Source organism: Sus scrofa, chromosome 1 (assembly GCF_000003025.6).
Source record: "Sus scrofa isolate TJ Tabasco breed Duroc chromosome 1, Sscrofa11.1, whole genome shotgun sequence".
Lineage (NCBI taxonomy): Eukaryota > Metazoa > Chordata > Mammalia > Artiodactyla > Suidae > Sus > Sus scrofa.
In genome coordinates this window covers 137,210,007-137,228,736 of record NC_010443.5, presented here as the reverse complement: position 1 = coordinate 137,228,736, position 18,730 = coordinate 137,210,007, and the positions used below count along the sequence as shown (strand labels likewise).

Genomic DNA, 18,730 nt, shown 5'->3' with positions numbered 1-18,730 from the left:
CCCTGCCCTTGCTCAGTGGGTTAACGATCCTGCGTTGCCGTGAGCTGCGGTGTAGGTTGCAGACGCAGCTCAGATCCCGCATTGCTGTGGCTCTGGCGTAGGCTGGTGGCTACAGCTCTGATTCGACCCCTGGCCTGGGAACCTCCATATGCCGCAGGAGCGGCCCAAGAAATGGCAAAAAGACAAAAAAAAAAAAAAAAGAAAAGAAAAGAAAAGAAAAAACAAACAAATAAACAAGAAATACAAAATCTGAATAGATCAATCACTACTAATAGAGATTGAAATAGTAGACAAGAAGCTCCCAGAGTTCCTGTTGTGGCTCAGCAGAAATGAATCTGACTAGTATCCATGAGGATACAGGTTCAATCCCTGATCTCACTCAGGGCATTAAGGATCTGGCATTGCTATGAGCTGTGGTGTAGGTTGCAGATGCAGCTCAGATCTGACATTGCTGTGGCTATGTCATAGGCTGGCAGCTACAGATCTGATCAGACACCCTAGCCTGGGAACCTCCATATGCCACAGGTGTGGCTCTAAAAAACAAAAAAAGGAAGCTCCCAAGAAACAAAAGTTTGGGACTAGATAGTTTCACAGGTGAATTGAATCATATATTCAAAGATTTAATTCCAAATAATGTAATGGGAATGCTTGCTATCCCATTTTGCAAGAGCAACATCACCCTGATACCAAAATCAGAAAAAGACAGCATAAAACACACACACATAGACACACACACACACACTCACACACACAATATAGGCCAATATCTCTGGTGAACGTAGTTGCAAAAATCCTCAACAAAATATTAGCAAACACAGTCCAACAATACATTATAAAGTTCACACACCTCAATCAAGTGAGATTTATTCCAGAGATACAAGGATGGTTCAAACATATTTAAGTCAATCAGTGTGATAAGCACATTAACAAAAAGAAGGATAAAAAACATGATCATCTCAATATATGCAGAAAAAGCATTTGATAAGATTCAATGAACACTTTGATAAAATTTCTTAGCAAAGTCATATAGAAGGGACATATGTCACCATGGTAAAGACCATATATGATAAATCCACAGCTAACATCACATTCAGTCACAAGAAACTGAAAGCTATTCCTCTAAAATCAGGAACAAGAAAATGGTGCAGACTCGCCACTCTTATTTAACATAACATTGGAAGTTCTAGCCAAAGCAGTTAGGTAAGAAAAAGAAATAAAAGGCATCCAAACTGGAAAGGAAGAAGTAAAACTGTCACTATTTGTGGATGATGTGATTTTATAGAAAAACCCTCAGACCCACCAAGGAACTATTAGCAATAATAAACAAATACAGTAAAGTTGCAAGGTACAAAATCAACATACAAAAATGTATTTGTATATGCTAGCATTGAGCTAGCAGAGAGAGAAGTTAAGAAAATCTCATTTACAATTGCAACAAAAAGAATAAATTTAACAAGGGGGTGAAAGACCTCTGCACAGAAAACTATAAGACATTGAAAGAAATGGAGGAAGACACAAATAAATGGAAAGATATTCTGTGCTCATGGATTGGAAGACTTAAAATAGTTAAAATATCCATATGACATAAAGCAAAATGCAGATTTCATGCAATCCCTATCAAAATCCTATAAATATTTTCCACAGAAATTAAACCAAAAATTCTACAATGTATATGGAAGCACAGAAGTCTTCAAATAGCCAAAGCAATCCTCAGGAAAAAAGAACAAGGCTGGAGGTAATACACTCCCTGATTTCACACTCTTTTACAAAGCTATCGTAATTGAAGTAGCACAGTATTTGCAGAAAAACATACATATATCAGTGGAATGAAACTGAGAATCCAAACATAAACCCACAAATATAAGGACTATTAATTTACAAAAAAGGAGCGAAGAACATACCATAGGAAAAGGATAGTCTCTTCAATAAATGGTGGAGAAATTGGATAGTCACAAAAAAATGAAACTAGACCACTATTTCACACCGTACAGAAAAATTGACTCAAAATGGATTAAAGACTTGAATGAAAGACCTGAAACCATAAAACTCTTAGAAGAAAACATAGGGAGCATATTTTTTGACATTAGTCTTAGCAGTGTCTTTCTAGATATGTCTCCTCAGGCAAGGGAAACAAACCCAAAAATAAACTACATCATACTCAAAAGCTTCTGCATGGCAAAGGAAACCATAAATAAAATAAAAAGATAATCCACCAAATGGGAGAAAATATTTGCAAATGATATATTTTATAAGGAGTTAACATTCAAAATATATAAATAATGCATACAACAACAGAAAAATAAATGACTTGATTTAAAAATGGGCAGATGACCTGAACAGACATTTTTCAAAAGAAGACATACATATATGGCCAACAGGCATATAAAAAGATATCTGACACCACTAATTATTGGGGGGAATGCAAATCAGAACCACAATGAAGTATTACCTCGTGCCTGTTGGAATGGCTATTATCCAAAAGGCTAACAGTAACAACTAAAAGGCTAACAAGTGTTGGTGAGGATATGGAGAAAAGGGCACCTTTGTATGGTGCTGTACACTGTTGGTAGGAATGTAAACTGGTGCAGCTGCCATGGAAAACAGCATGGAGATTCCTCAGAAGATTAAGAATACAACTATTATGTAATCCAGCTATCCCACCTCTGAGTTTCCAAAGGATATGAAATCTCTAATTCAAAAAGATATATGCACCCCTATGTCATCACAGCATTATTCACAATAGCAAAGATATGGAAACAACTTAAGTCCCCATCAGCAGCTGAAAGGATGAAGAAAATGTGGTACACATACACAATGGCAGCCATAAAAAAAGATGAAAACTTGCCATTTCTGACAATGTGGATAGACCTTGAGGACATTATGCTAACTAAAGTAAAATAGGTCAGACATCACATGGAGAAAGACAGAAACTGTATGACTTCTTGTATGTGGAGTATAAAAACAAACAAACGAGGAGTTCCTGTTGTGGTGCAGCGGAAATGAATCCAACTGGTGTCCATGAGGATGTGAGTTCGATCCCTGGCCTTGCTCAGTGGGTCGGGGATCCAGTGCTGCTGTGAGCTGTGGTGTAAGTGGCAGACACGGCTCAGATCCCACATTGCTGTGGCTATGGTGTAGGCCAACGGCTACAGCTCTGATTTTACCTCTAGCCTGGAAATTTCCATATGCCACGGGTGTGGCCCTAAAAATAACTCCCTGCCCCCCCCAAAAAACCCAAAATGAATGTACAAACCAAACTGAATTAAAATAAACACTTAGATTCAGAGAAGAGGATAGTGGTTACCAGAGGAGAGGGAACTGATAGGGGAGGGTGAAATGGGTAAAGATCAACTGTATGGTGACAAATGAAAACTAAATTTTTGGTGGTGAGCACACTGTGTAGTTTAGTCAAAAGTATAAATATATTGTACATGTGAAACATATAGTGTTGTAAACTAGTGTTTCCTCAATTAAAAAAATTAAATCTAAAGGAGAAAAAGATAAAAATCTCTTATATTGACTACGTCCTTTTTATTTTTCCTGTTTCTTTGCATGTGTTGGTTGTAGACTTGACATTACAGACATAGTGCAGCAACTGTGATTTTTTTTTTGTATGTTTGTTTTTGCTTTTTAGAGTCTCATCTGTGGCACATGGAAGTTCCCGGGTTAGGGGTCAAATCAGAGCTTCAGAGCTGCAGCTGCCAGCCTACACTGCAGCCACAGCAACATGAGATCCCAGCCATGTCTGTGACCTACACCACAGCTCATGGCAATGCCGGATCCTTAACCCACTGAGCAAGGCCAGGGATTGAACCCTCATCTTCATGGATACTAGTCGGGTTTATAACCCACTGAGCCACAATGGGAACTCACCTAATTTTTTAATGTGTGGGTTTTTTTTTTTTTTTTTTTTGAGGATTTTTGATCTGGGAGGTATTCAGCTAACCTGGATTCACACCACAAACTTAGTTTCCTTTCATATGTAACTGCTAATACCATTGGTAAAGTGTCTCATGGCTGCTGTGTTAGCCTGGCTCTGTAGCAGTCCTCCCTGTGCCTGCAAAGTTGGTGGTCAGACAGAGATTTGGGCATGGATGTTGCTGACGCCTGTGGTTTCCTTGCTGCTGCTGGTTTGGGACTTGTACCCTCACCCATCCAACCCATTTGGCTTCAGTTTTCTGCCATTTGAGCTGCCCAAGTTGAGAAGGGTCCTTGATCAAGAAAAGCATTAAATTCACAGATCTGATCCTGTGTGTTTCCTTCTGTCAAGGGTGGGTATCTCTCTGGTTTCAGACTTCTGTTTGTTGGGTCCCCTGGGGTCGCCTTCACTCATGTGTAGATTATTTATAGTCAGGGATTTGGGCAGTTGCTCTGCATTAGGATTTCATTCATTCTGTGGTTCCCATGTTACCACTTCCCTTCTATGTTTCCAGCTACTTTCCTAGTCCTGAAATCTGATCTCTGATACCTTTAGCTGGTAAGGCTGCAGTTTTTCCCACCTATATTTTCTATATCCTTGGGGGTTGAGTTATACCCTATAGCCAGGAAACTGTACAAACTCATAGATTTTTCCTATTCCATTGGCAATTTTCTGAAATTAAAATTTCCTCTGGCTTCTATGTGCTTTTGAGTGCCTTATGGTATCTGAAGTGATTTTTAAAATTTATTTTAAAAATAATTATTATATAGGGGCCTCTGCATGACCAGTTCATTCTACCACCATTATCTGAGAGGGACTCTGTTCAGATATGAATCATAAAATTTTATTCCTTTCTTTCCCATCCCTTTCTTTAAGTTGAGAGAGGGTTTTTCTTTGATGAATTTTAAAAAATGGTTGATATTAGAAATGTGCAGGAAAATTAAGCACATTTAGGTAGTGAATATATTTTACAATTTTTTTTTTAACGCATAGATTTGTGAAAAATCACTCATGAGTGCATGTGGTTTAATTGACCATAGCAGGAGTTTATAGTTCAAAAGTTCAAGGAGGCTGATGATGCTTCTTCAATTGTGGCAATGTCTTTGGTACTTATCACAGCAGCATCATGCAGTACTGTTGGCATAGCATGCAATATGTTTCCCAACTTTGCTGCAGTACAATTTCTTTTCATTAGTTTGGATCCACATGATTCAGAATATCTGTTAATTTTGTTTCAGCTGGGCTGCAGTTTATAATTTCATTCTGTGAGGAAAAGAAAACGTGCAGCTTCATTGCATGAATTGCATCACAGGGGGCAGGTTGCACCTATTTAAGTGTGTTCATTGATTCTAAGCACATTCACTTTTGTTTGTGTGTGACTTTAAGTCATTTAAAAAATGATCAGCTAGTAAAATTGACCCCCACTTTTTTTTTTTTGCTTTACAGTTCTGTGGTTTTTATAATTACAGGCATAGTTAAAATATAGAGTAATTTCCCCTCCCCACAAAAAAACCTTCTTGTTCTAGCCTTCCCCCCCCCCCCCCTTAGCCTCCTGGCAGCTACTGATCTATTCTCTATTACTGTAGTTTTGTCTTTTGCTTTTTAGGGCCACACATGTGGCACACGCAGGTTCCCAGGCTAGGGGTCCAATTGGAGCTGTAGCCACTGGTCTACACCAGAGCCACAGCAATGCCAGATCTGAGCCGTGTCTGTGACCTACACCACAGCTCACGGCAATACTGGATCCTTAACCCACTGAGCGAGGCCAGGGACTGAACCTGCAATCTCATGGTTCCAAGTGGGATTCATTTCAACTGTGCCACGACAGGACCCTCCTGTAGTTTTGTTTTCTAGGCTGTTGTGCAGTGGAACCATACAGTGGGTAGGCTTGTGAGACTGCCTTTTTCACTTAGTGTGATGCTTTTGTGACTCATTCACATCAGTGTGTCTGAAAAGACTTTGTGCTCTTTAGTATGAGGAGAGTGTTTGGTTTTGAAACAAGTGGCTTCCTTGGGATAGCATGAATGAGATCTTTTCAGGTAGACCTCTTTTTGGGGACATTTGTTAAAGGGCTGGCTTGAGTTTCTCCCTTCATTTGATGGTTCTATAATTGCCTTTTTTTTTTTACAAAATATTGACACTTCAGTCGTTTCATTATTTCATGCTGCAATTCTCCCTAGATAATTAAAATTAATGGTGGTTTACTTTAATTTTTACTCTCCAACCGTTAGTCCGCAAGGCTCAGCATTCAAGAGAAGAAAACACTGGACTGGTAAGTGGAGAGTCGACCAATTCAAGGCAGAGCTAATAAGTATTTTGCTTTTGTGTAAAAATCTAAAAAGAACAGCTTTGCCTTTCAGATTCCTGAAAGTCCAACACTAATGCAAACCAGAAAACAGGAGCGGCACTTGAAAGTATTCAGTTAAGTGATTTGCAATCCAGACAAGTCTGTGACCTGTGAGATGGCTGTAATGCCTTGAAGTGGTCTCAGCTGCTCTGCTGGTCACAGAGCCTTCTGCTCTCCCCTCCCCCAGGCACTCTGCACTCTGTGCCACAGGCCCCTCCTGCCCTGTTGTTCTATCAAGCAGGGGACCGTAATGCCATCTTCTGGACTTTAGTGGAAATGTAAGCAGCAGAAGTGGAGCAGTGGGAGAGTGGTGTGAGTTTGGGTACCAACTCTGCTGCCCAATGAGAAAGGGGGTTGCTGTTGCAAGGGAATGAAGGGCTTGCAAGACGGGGTTTTGGAAGGGTGCAGGGGTCGTTCATGAGGTACAGCCCAGCTTCTTATGCTCCAGCTGCTCCATTCTCATCTTTGCAAACCAGCTTCCTTTGCTCATTTTGTTTTCTGCTTCCTCATAACCGTGAGTATTGTTTGCTATGATGCTCACCCAGCAATACCTATACTGCCTTAAAGGTATAATAGGACCTATTATAAGTACTAGTCTCACTTGACTTGAAGCCTTTTGAAAGAATCAGGTTGGTCCAGCTGGCCCTGTGGATGGATTTCTTGTGGATTGTAGGCCCACCTTGGTGGGTAGGTTTTTTGTCTTTTTGTCTTTGTTGTTGTTGTTGTTGTTGTTGTTATTGTCGTTGCTATTTCTTGGGCCGCTCCCACGGCATATGGAGGTTCCCAGGCTAGGGGTTGAATCGGAGCTGTAGCCACCGGCCTACGCCAGAGCCACAGCAACTCGGGATCCGAGCCGCATCTGCAACCTACATCACAGCTCACGGTAACGCCGGATCGTTAACCCACTGAGCAAGGGCAGGAACCGAACCCGCAACCTCATGGTTCCTAGTCGGATTCGTTAACCACTGCGCCACGACGGGAACTCCCGGTGGGTAGGTTTTTATGGTTCAGATATGGTCATCAAGCCTCAGCTCTTTAACTGGGGCTCTGTCTGGGGCAGTGTTAGAGAAGAATGTGGCTGAGCAGACACCCATAGTAATCCATGGAAGGATTCGGTTTATAAAGTCTCAGCCTGGGCTGGAATACTTCCAGTCAAGACCACCAGGAAGCCCTCCCTTGATACACAAGGAATAAGGCGTAATGGATGGAATGTTGTCTGTGCTGCTGGCCTGTTATGGGCCATGGGGGTTCTTGAGCTGTGCCCCAGACCTCTGGCACAGGAGTGCCATCCAGCAGTCTATGTTCCAACCAGCCCTGCAGGTGATTCCCATGTTTGATTCTAGAGTCTGAGACCCACTCACCTAAGGCATGCATTCTCAGCGGTAGGTTTTTCTTTCTTTCTTTCTTTCTTTCTTTCTTTCTTTCTTTCTTTCTTTCTTTCTTTTTCTTTCTTTCTTTCTTTCTTTCTTTCTTTCTTTCTTTCTTTCTTTCTTTCTTTCTTTCTTTCTTTCTTTTTCTTTCTTTCTTTCTTTCTTTCTTTCTTTCTTTCTTTCTTTCTTTCTCTTCCTTCCTTCCTTCCTTCCTTCCTTCCTTTCTTTCTTTTTTGCTTTTTAGGGCCGTTCCCACAGCATATGGAGATTCCCGGGCTAGGGGTCAAATGGGAACTCCACTCCATTCTCAGTGGTAGTTTCTTTTGCTTTACATTTTTGTCTGTTGTGTGTGGTATGGACTGGATTATGTGCAGGGTCAAGCATTATGTTGAACTGAGGCAATTCTTTTTCCTGTAATTTATAAGTGTGGTGAATTACAGATACAGATTTTATGTCAAACTCCCTGGGATAAACCCAACTTGGCCAAGGTTATTTCCTTTAAGAAAAGAAGATTTTCTTCAATACTTAAAAAATGAATCTAATTTTATAATTAAATATATAAAATATATTATAAATAAATATACTTATTAAAAATAAATTCCTTATAAGTAAATCCCTCTTATAATGGTCAAATATAGAGAAACAAATGAACCTTTTTTTTTCTTTTTAGGGCCACACCTGCAACATATGAAAGTTCCTAGGCAAGGGATTAAATTGGAGCTGTAGCTGAAGGCCTGTGCCACAGCTACAGCAACACAGGATCCAAGCGGCATCTGCAACCTACACTGTAGCTTGCGGCAACACTGAATCCTTGATCTACTGAGCCAGGTGGGGAATTGACCCCACATCCTTGAGGAGATTATGTCAGGTCCTTAACCCACTGAGCCACAATGGGAACTCCGTATTTATTTTTTTATGGCCTCACGCATGGCATATGGAATAGAATTTTATTGGAACATAACCTCATGCATTAGTCTTATCCAGGGGTGGTTTTGCACTACAGTTACAGGGGTGAGTGGTTGCCCCCAAAGCCTAAAGTGTTTTCTGTCTGGCCCGTACAGAAAAAGTTTGCCAGCCCCAGTTCTAGAGAATACAGTTTTTAAATGCCTCATCCCTTAAAGAAAACAATTTTATCAAGGTTGATATTAGCAATGCTCCATGGTGGGCAGGGTGCAGGAACATCCAGACAATTTCCTGAGGTCCTCAGTAGACGCTTAGCTGCCCCCAGGGGCCCAGGGAGTCTGGCTTTAACTGTGATGTGGGCTCATGACAGACAGGCAGTGTGATTATCACAAAAAGATAGTGCTAAGGGTTAGCAGAAATTGATACTTTTAGCTATTTCTGCTTTGGGTTTCCATGGTTTAGGAGTTTCCCAAATAACTTTATAGTTTGCCCTTAATCTCTCAGACCAGCAGCGGTGCACTTGATCTGAATTTGGATTTTTAGGGCAGTGATTCTTTTTTTTTTAATTGTAGTTGATTTATAATGTTATGCCAATTTCTGCTGTACAGCAAAGTGACCCAGTTACATATACTGACTGGATACTGTATAGTAGGACTTCATTGCTTAGTCATTCTAAATATAATCATTTACATCTACTAATCTCAAACTCCCTGTCTATTCTACTCCCTCTCCTTCCCCCTTGGCAACCATAAATCTGCTCTCCATGTCCGTGATCTGTTTCTATTCTGTAGATAAGTTCATTTGTGTCATATTTTAGATTCCACATGTAAGTGATATTATATGGTGTTTTGTCTTTCTCTTTCTGACTTACTCCCCTTAGTATGAAAATCTCTAGTTGCATTCATGTTGCTGCAAATGGCATTATTTCATTCTTTTTTACGGCTGAGTAGCGTTCCATAGGTACCTCATCTTCTTAATTCATTCGTCTGTCTTTGCTGTTGTGAATAGTGCTGCAATTCTTAAAATGCTCCACAGAGCCATGTGTCTGCAGCAGCTATGGTCAGCATACCTTGTTTGGGAATTAGCAGGACAAATCTGGACGGGTGCTTTGCAGCTGTGCAAATGCAGCTTTGCAAAAGGAATTGTGCAGAGAGCTGGGTTACCTTTGGCCGAGCACTTGGCTGTTTTGCGCTCTGGGGACCCACACCGTAACTCTCCTGGTGCCCAGGTTTTGAGTGTCTAAACAGCCAGGCAGTGGGAATACGCAATGGCATTTGTCTTGCCACTTGCCTTTTATAGCTTCTTCCTTCCTGATAGATTTTTTTTTTGAAGCAAATACAGTTTCTCCACCACTTCCTGGCTGTTTGCTACTGTCACTTCCCCATGGTGTACCATCTGTGAATTCTGTCCTAGGTTTTCCAAGAAGTCACTCCTTTCTTCCTAGAGTAACCGTCTTCATCTTTGTTCTGTTGGGCGCATATTGCTAAGAGGACAGTCTGCTGGCGTCCCCTCCTTACTCTTGGTGGGCTTCTTCTTGTCCTCATAGAATGGGCTTCTTGTCCTCACAGAGGTTCCTTCTTCAGGTCCCCCCAGGTTCTGATGGTAAAGCCCTCTTACTCTGTGTGGTGTTAGTTCTGCCCCCTGGATGTCTTAATGATCTTGTGCAACTTTTCCAGAACAGCCTGGGATGTGAGCAGAGAAACGTGCTCCTTACGCTGATCTAAAGTAACTTTGTTTACCCTCTTGAATTTGGTTTGATACTGTTGATTTAAGTTTTTTGTCTTATGTTCACAAATTACTGTTATTTACTTAATTTTCCTATATTTGTTATCTTTTTCCCTGCAAAGATTACACTGGGATCATAGACTGAGTTGAAGAATATTCTCCCATTTTCTGGGCTCTGGAAGGCTTTCCTGGGAAAGTTGGCAGAACTTATCTCTAAAGACACCTGACCTGATGTGTTCAGTGTGGGGTGGGTTTAAACTACTGAGTTCATGTTTCCATGCTCATAGGATAGTTTAGTTTTTCTCTTTTTCCATGAGTCAGTTTTGGTGGGTTGTATTATCGTAGAAATGTGTTCTTTTCATCTGTTTTCGTATCTATTGGCCTACAGTTAGTAGTCTCTTATCTTTTAAATTTCTGCCACATCTGTAGTGATATCTCTATTTTAATTCCTAGTGTGCTTCAAGAATTGTGTCTTCTTTCCTGCTGTAGCAACTCCAGAATTTTAAAAAAATCCTTTATGTTGTATCTTTGTTTTCTATTTAATGAATTTCTATCCTTCTTGTCTCTTTCCCTTTAATGTCTTTGCTATGGTATCAACAGACTCCCCATGAGCTGATAAGAGGCAGCTGGGCAGTCGTTACTGACAAAAGGGAACCAAGTCCTGTGTTTTTCGCCTTTCTTGCCCCTGTCAGATACCATGTCTGTAAAATGGGTAGAATGGATAAAATCATGGCTAGGATTCCTACCAACTGCTCTGCTTTGCAGCATGGTTTCCTCAGATTTTATGTTCTGGTTACGAGTTCAGAGTCCATTTGCATGTAACCAGCTTACTGTCTGAGCCCTGTTCACAATCAGGCTCTGATATTCTTACTACAATTAATTCATATTCTTATTACAAAGCCAGTTGGTTGGCTTTGGGAATTGAGATGGGTCTTACTCAACCAGCCTGAAGGTACAATTAGCCTTTAAAAGGAAGAACTGGTGGAATGTTTTGATCCTCCTGCCCCCACTCCAGATTTTGTATATGGGGATAATTTTAGTTTTACAGAAGAGTTGCCAAGGTAGGACCAAGAGTTCCTGCTGTACCCTTCACTCACCTTGCACTAATGTTAACATCTTATATAGCCATGATTCAGGGGTCAAAACTGAGACATTAACCTTCATTGATTTTCCAGCAGTGTCCTTTTCTTGTAAGGTCTGATCCAGGACACTTGGTTGTCTTTTGGTTTTCTTAGCCTCCTCTACCAATTTGTGACTGTTTCTTGGTTTTCCTTGTCCTTCATGACTTGAAGACTTTTGAGGAGTACCATGCAGGAGATTTATGGAATACCCCCTTAATTTAGGTTTGTCTGGTATTTTCTCATGATTAGACAGGGTTATGGGTTTGGGGAACATCAGATGTGGGGGGTACAGATGCCAACATTGCTATCAGTGATGTTTACTCCAGTCACTCAGATGGGTGTCTGCCCTCTTCCTCCTCAGTAAAGTTATGGTTTTTCTCTTTCCTTACTTAACTGTATCTGTCTAATACAATTTAATACAATTCACTGTAAATTTTAAAATCAATTTTATTGTAGTATAATTTTATGTCCCATAAAAGGTACCAATTTTAAGTGTACCATTCAATGATTTTTAGCAGATTTAGAGAGTTACATAGGAGTTCCCACTGTGGCTCAGTGGTTAACAAATCCGACTAGGAACTATGAGGTTGTGGGTTCAATGCCTGGCCTTGCTCAGTGGGTTAAGAATCTGGTGTTGCTGTGAGCTGTGGTGTGGGTCGCAGACGCAGCTCGTATCCCATGTTGCTGTGGCTCTGGCATAGGCCGGCGGCTACAGCTCTGATTAGACCCCTAGCCTGGGAACCTCCTTATGCTGTGGGAGCAGCTCAAGAAAAGGCAAAAAGACAAAAAATAAAATAAATAGAGAGTTGCATAACTATCACCACAATCCAGATGTTGGATGTTTCCGTCACCCCCCAAAGTTGCCTGTTTGGTGTTAATCTCTTTCCATCCTGGCTGTAGACGACCACTGATCTGCTCTCTGTCTCCATCAATTTGCCTTTCTTGGACATTTCATGTAAATGGAAAGATATAGTATGCGGTCTTCTGCATCTGGCTTCTTTCACTTAGTTTGGTATTTTTTGAGGTTCATCCAAATTGTAGCATATATTAGTATTGCATTCCTTTTTATTGCTGAGTAATGTTCCATGGGTATGGCTATACCACATTTTGTTTATGCATTTACCAGTATCAATTCCAGTTTGGGACAATTAGAAATAATGCTCATGTAAACACACATACATGTCTTTATATGGACATGTTTTCATTTCTCTTGGGTGGGTTCCTAGGAGTGGAATTGGTGGGTAATTTGATAACCATATGTTTTAAATTTTTAAGAAACTGCCAAATTATTTGACAAAGTTTCTGTACCATTATATATTCCCAGCAGCAGTATGTGAGGGCTCCATTTCTCCATGTCTTGTCAGCACTTGCTTGTCTTTTAGACATTTTTGTAGGTCAAAAGTGGCATTTCATTATGGTTTTAATTAGCATTTTTAAATGACTAAAGATGTTGAGTATCTTTTCATTGATTATGAACTGTTTGTATGTCTTCTTTGAAGAAATGTCTATTTAGATCATTTGTCCATTTTTAATTGGTTGTTTATTTTCTTTTTGTTGAATTGTAAGAGTTCTTTATATAGTCTGGATATGTTTTTGATCAGAAATGTGATTTTCAAACATTTTCTTGTGGCCTGTGGCTTGAATTTTTATTTTCTAAGTGGTGTCTTTTGAAGTACAAAAGTTAATTTTGTTGAAGTCAGATTTGCCAATTGGTTGTGTCAGTTGATGTTGAAGCTAAGAACTCTTTGCCTAACCCAAGTTATGAAGGTTGTCTTCTTTGTGTGTGTAGTGTGTGTGTTTGGATTTTTTTTTTAATAATGATTTTTATTTTTTCCATTATAGCTGATTTATAGTGTTCTGTCAATTTCCTGCTGCACAGCAAGGTGACCCAGTCACACATACATGTATACATTCTTTTTTCTCACATTATCATGCTCCATCACAAGTGACCAGAGAGTTCCCTGTGCTATACAGCAGGATCCCATTCCTTATCCATTCCAAAGGCAATAGTTTGCATCTATTAATCCCAAATTCTCAGTCCCTCCTACTCCCTCCCCCTCCCTTTTGACAACCACAAGTCTGTTCTCTATGTCTATGACTTTCCTTTCTGTGGAAAGGTTCATTTGTGCTGTATCTTAGATTCCAAATATAAGTGATATCATATGGTATTTGTCTTTCTTTTTATGACTTACTTCATTCAGTTTGAGAGTCTCTAATTCCATCCATGTTGCTGCAAATGGCATTATGTCGTTCTTTTTTATGGCTGAGTAGTATTCCATTGTGTATATATATATATATATACACCACATCTTCCTAATCCAGTCATCTGTCCATGGACATTTGGGTTGTTTCCATGTCTTGGCTGTTGTGAGTAGTGCTGCAATGAACATGTAGGTGCATGTGTCTTTCTCAAGGGAAGTTTTGTCTGGATATATGCCCAACAGTGGGATTGCTGGGTCATAGGGTAGTTCTAAGTATAGATTTCTAAGGTACCTCCATACTGTTCTCCATGGTGGCTGTACCAGCTTACATTCCCACCAACAGTGCAGGAGGATTCTCTTTTCTCCACAACCCCTCTAGCACTTGTTATTTGTGGACTTATTAATGATGGCCATTCTGACTGGTGTGAGGTGGTATCTCGTGGTAGTTTTGATTCGCATTTCTTTAATAATCAGGGATGTTGAGCATTTTTTCATGCGCTTGTTGGCCAGCTGAATATCTTCCTTGGAGAAATGTCTATTCAGGTCTTTTGCCCATTTTTCCACTGGGTTGTTGGCTTTTTTGATGTTGAGTTGTATAAGTTGCTTGTATATTCTAGAGATTAAGCCCTTGTCCGTTGCATCATTTGAAACTATTTTCTCCCCATTCTGTGAGTTGTCTTTTTGTTTTCTTTTTGGTTTCCTTTGCTGTGCAAAAGCTTGTCAGTTTGATTAGGTTCTATTGGTTTACTTTTGTTTTTATTTCTGTTGCTTTGGGAGATTGACCTGAGAAAATATTCATAACGTTGATGTCAGAGAATGTTTTGCCTCTGTTCTCTTCCAGGAGTTTGATGGTGTCTTGTCTTGTATTTAAGTCTTTAAGCCATTTTGAGTTTATTTTCATGCATGGTGTGAGGGTGTGTTCTAGTTTGATTGCTTTGCATGCAGCTGTCCAGGTTTCCCAGCAATTCTTGCTGAACAGACTTTCTTTTTCCTGTTTTATGTTCTTGCCTCCTTTGTCAAAAATTATTTGACCATAGGTGTTAGGGTTTATTTCTGGGTTCCCTATTCTGTTCCATTGGTCTGTATGTCTGTTTTGGTACCAGTATTAAACTGTTTTGATGGCTGTGGCTCTGTAATATTGCTTGAAGTCTGGAAGAGTTTTGCCTCCTGCTTGGTTTTTGTTTCTCAGAATTGCTTTGGCAATTCTGGGTCTCTTGTGGTTCCATATAAATTTTTGGATTGTTTGTTCTAGTTCTGTGAGATTGTCTTCTAAGAGCTTTATCATTTTAACTCTTTTTTTTTTCTTTTGTCTCTTTGCCTTTTCTAGGGCTGCTCCTGCGGCATATGGAGGTTCCCAATTGGAGCTGTAGCTGCCGGCCTATGCCAGAGCCACAGCAACACGGGATTGGAGCCACATCTGCGACCTACACCACAGCTCATGGCAACACCGGATCCTTAACCCACTGAGCCAGGACAGGGATCGAACCCGCAACCTCATGGCTCCTAGTCGGATTTGTTAACCACTGCGCCAATGATGGGAACTCCATTATCATTTTAACTCTAGATCCATCTTGAGTTATATTTTTATATGATGTGAGGTAAGGGTCCAGGTTCATTAAAAAAAAATACTAATGCTGGCTTCTTTTCTGTCCATTTCATTCATTCATTTGTTCATTTTTAAATTAATTAACTAGTTAATTAATTTTTGGCTTATGGATGTCCAGTCATTCTACCACTGTTTGCTGAAAAGACTGTCTTTCTCCCCATTGAGTTCTCATGGCATTCTGTAGAGATTCATAGTGTAATAGTTCACATCTGGACTCTCAGTTCTGCTCCTTTGATCTCTATGCCCATCCTTATACCACTATCACACTGTTTGATTACCTTAATTGTATAAGAAGTATTAAATTGGATGGTGTTAAACCTCCAACTTTGTGCTTCTCTTTTTTTCAAAAGCAGTTTTGCTTATCATGGAGACATTACATTTCATGTGAAATTTACTATCGTCTTATCAAATTCCACAGAAAAAGCCTGCTGGGATTTTGATAGCACCAGCATTGAAATTATAAATTAGTTTGGGAAGAATTGCCAACTTAACAGTATTGAGCCATCCAATCCATGAACATGGAATTTCTCTTCATTTATTTAGATCCTCTTTAATTTCCCTTAGAATGTTTTGTGGGTTTCAGTAATTAAGGCTTGTGCTTCTTTTTTTAAATGTATTCCTGAACATTTACTTCTTTTTAATGCTGCTGTGAGTGGAATTGTATCTTTATTTAATTTTAAACTTTCTTAGCTTTGGAGGATTTCACTATTTAGGGAACATTGCTCTTACTGTCTGTAAAAGTTGAAAGTTATATAATTCCAACCCAGTTGGTGCTGTCATTTCAGGCTCATTGAGGGTGAAGCCTAAATGCTTTACAATTAACCATCTCAAGTCAGTCATAGATTACCATGCTTGCTGATTGTAGATTATTTTTTTCATTCGTTTTGGGCACAAAACCAGTTATTGATTTAGCTCACCATTCTTTTGGTTGGTGATTTCATCAAGGCTCAGCTGGATGGTTTTGTGCTCTCAGCTGGGCTGGCCTGTGTATCTGCGGTTACCTGTCCCCCTCACTCTTAGGACCAGCTAGATGTCAGCTGTGACTATGGGAGGTGCCTGAGCCATGTTTTTCTCATGGTGGCAGACTAGCCCAGGTTTGTTCTTATGGTGAGCGGTAGGGATCTAAGTAGCAAAGGAGGGGCCCCGGACCCCATGAGGCCTAGGCTCAGAACAGGTGTGCTCTTGCCAGCCTTGTTTTTTGCTCTAAGTGAGTCACCAGGCCAGCTGGTTGGAAGGGGAGAGGAAAGAGACCCCATCTCTTAATGGGGAGAACTTCAAAATCACACACAAAAGTATGTGGAAATAGGAAGGGGAATAACTGTGGTCATTTTTGCAAATAGTTCACTACAGCAGCATGTGACTTTGCATTTCAGCCTGGCTAATTAGATTTGGAATCATTTTTTGTTTGTTTGTTTGGGAAATTACCTTCTGAATCTTGGCAGGCGCAGATACCACCTCTTCCAGTAGGAGCTGTATATAGGACATGTTTTTTTGTCTGGGACTGCAGGGCGTCTAGGGCATCTAGGGCACTTGTGCAGTTGGGACCTGAGGAAAGTGATATAGTCAGGTCCATGTGGCATTTTCCTAGCTCGGGTGACAATAGAGGTGATTGACTGCAAGGCCAAGTTCCTATTGTAGAAACAGCAACTGCACTGCTTACAGTAAAGTTCAGTTCAGGGTGGAATAGTGAAAAGGGTACCGGCTATTGTCTCTCTTGCTCTGCTGTACCAGGGTCATTGATGTTTTATGAGAAACAGGACTTAGTCTCTTTGGGGTAAATGTACTTTATTGTAATTGGACATGGTGAGCTGGAGAGTCCCCATCCCTGAGTTCAGGGTGAACTTTGATGTTGCCCAGATGCTCCTCTTTGGCTTTGGTGGGGGGGGGGTGTCTCTGAACTGTACGCAGTGAGGGGAGGGTCTGAGGAGTCTGGATGCATGACAGTCTTGCCCTGCTCAGTCACCCAGGTTTACTTTTCAGTTCAGGACAATAGGGTTAGGGTTAGACTAGTGGCAATGCTCACAGCACTTAACACGTGGGCTGGCCAGTCAGTTGGAGAGCTGGGGGTCTGGAACCATCTGCTGTTCTGTCTTCAGTGGTCTAGTTTGTGAGGCTGGCCCTGCTTCCAGGTGGTACCAGTGAGCTGACCAAGTGGGAGTCCAGCCCAGGAGACAGTGTGTGTCTCTTGCTTTCCCCACAGGCAGCCTGTGTGGCGATGGCACAAGTGCATGCTACCTGCTGCCTGTCTTTGACACTGTGTTCGTCAGGAGGAGCCACCGCCGCCAGGGTCTGGGCCTGGCCATGCTGCAGGACTTCTGCCAGACCTTCCGAGAGGATGAGGCCCTGGGCATCAGCTGGCCCATCTCCCCTGCCATGTACCAAGGTAAATCCATTGGGTCAGGGAGCGGTGCTTGAGGAGTGGTGACGGCTAACTCATGTGCATTTCAGGTGACTCTGGGGCCGGGAGGCCCCCTGGAGCTCCCAGCATCATGACACATCTGTGGGTTTTTTGCTTCCTTCTGAGAAATCTCCAGTACCAACGAGACTTTAAGCTTGATCACAAGGGGCTGACCTTTCCCAGCCTGAGAAATGAGTGAGTTTAGAAATAATAAAAAACAAATCAGCACAGCATTAGAGAGAAGAATCCAGGAAACTTCTGCCATGATGCCCAGGCCTCAAAGGAGGACCTCTGCTGTTTCCTGAAGGTTATAGTTCACCACTGAGCCCTTCCAGCACGAGCCACAGTCCAGGAACAGAAGGGGAGACAGGCTCTGGGTGGACTGAACACTGGGCACCTGTGTGGCTCTTACTGCCAAAGATGGCTCCCCCATCCATTCCCGTCTTACTGAGTCTCAGCATTAGTCAGGGTGCCCCAGAGGAATGGAGCCAATAGGGTGTATATGTGTATAGAGAGGAGAGATGTATCATAAGGATGTGGCTCAGACAATGGGGACACTGAGATACACTAAGATCTACAGTCAGCAAGCTGGAGACTCAAGACCACTGACTTTGTGGTTCCAGTCCCTATGCCAACAAGCTTGAGACCCAAGAAAAGCTAGTGTTTCAGTTCGAGTCCCAAGACAGGAAAAGATGAATGTCCCAGCTCAGTCAGTCAAGCAAAAGAAGCTCCCTCTTGCTTGTGGGTGGGTCAGACTTACTTTTTGTTTTAAAGTCAGGCCTTCAACTGATTGGGTGAGGCCCACCCACACTGGGGAGGGCAATCTGCTTTACTCAGTCTATGGATTCCAACATTAATCTCATCCCAAAACACCCTCATAGACACACCCAGCATAATGTTTGACCAAATGTCTGGATACCCCCTGGCCCACTCAAGCTGACATAATGTGAACTATCATAATCCCCTTCCTCATTCTCGAAGATAAATCTTTGCCAAAGGAAGTTCAGAAAGCTCTGATGTTAGATGTCTCACTCCAGGTCAGCAAAAAGTAGAAGAATCTGGGGAGCATCTCCCAGGATCCACTGGTCCCCCATCAAGCACTTCCACCCTACACTGGCCCCGTCTCATTTCTTGTCACAC

The 18,730-nt window shown here is 41.3% G+C and overlaps 1 protein-coding gene across 3 annotated transcripts in view; it reads left to right on the top strand.

Moving 5' to 3' along the window:
- The window catches only part of FAM169B (family with sequence similarity 169 member B), a 98,130-nt gene that overhangs the window by 68,464 nt on the left and 10,936 nt on the right, over window positions 1–18,730 (top strand). For all 3 annotated transcript variants that reach the window (XM_005659772.3, XM_021098324.1, XM_021098326.1), the window contains exon 6: window positions 17,393–17,575. In XM_005659772.3, the coding sequence (XP_005659829.1) occupies window positions 17,393–17,575 (183 nt within the window). The remainder of the gene's footprint in view (window positions 1–17,392; window positions 17,576–18,730) is intronic.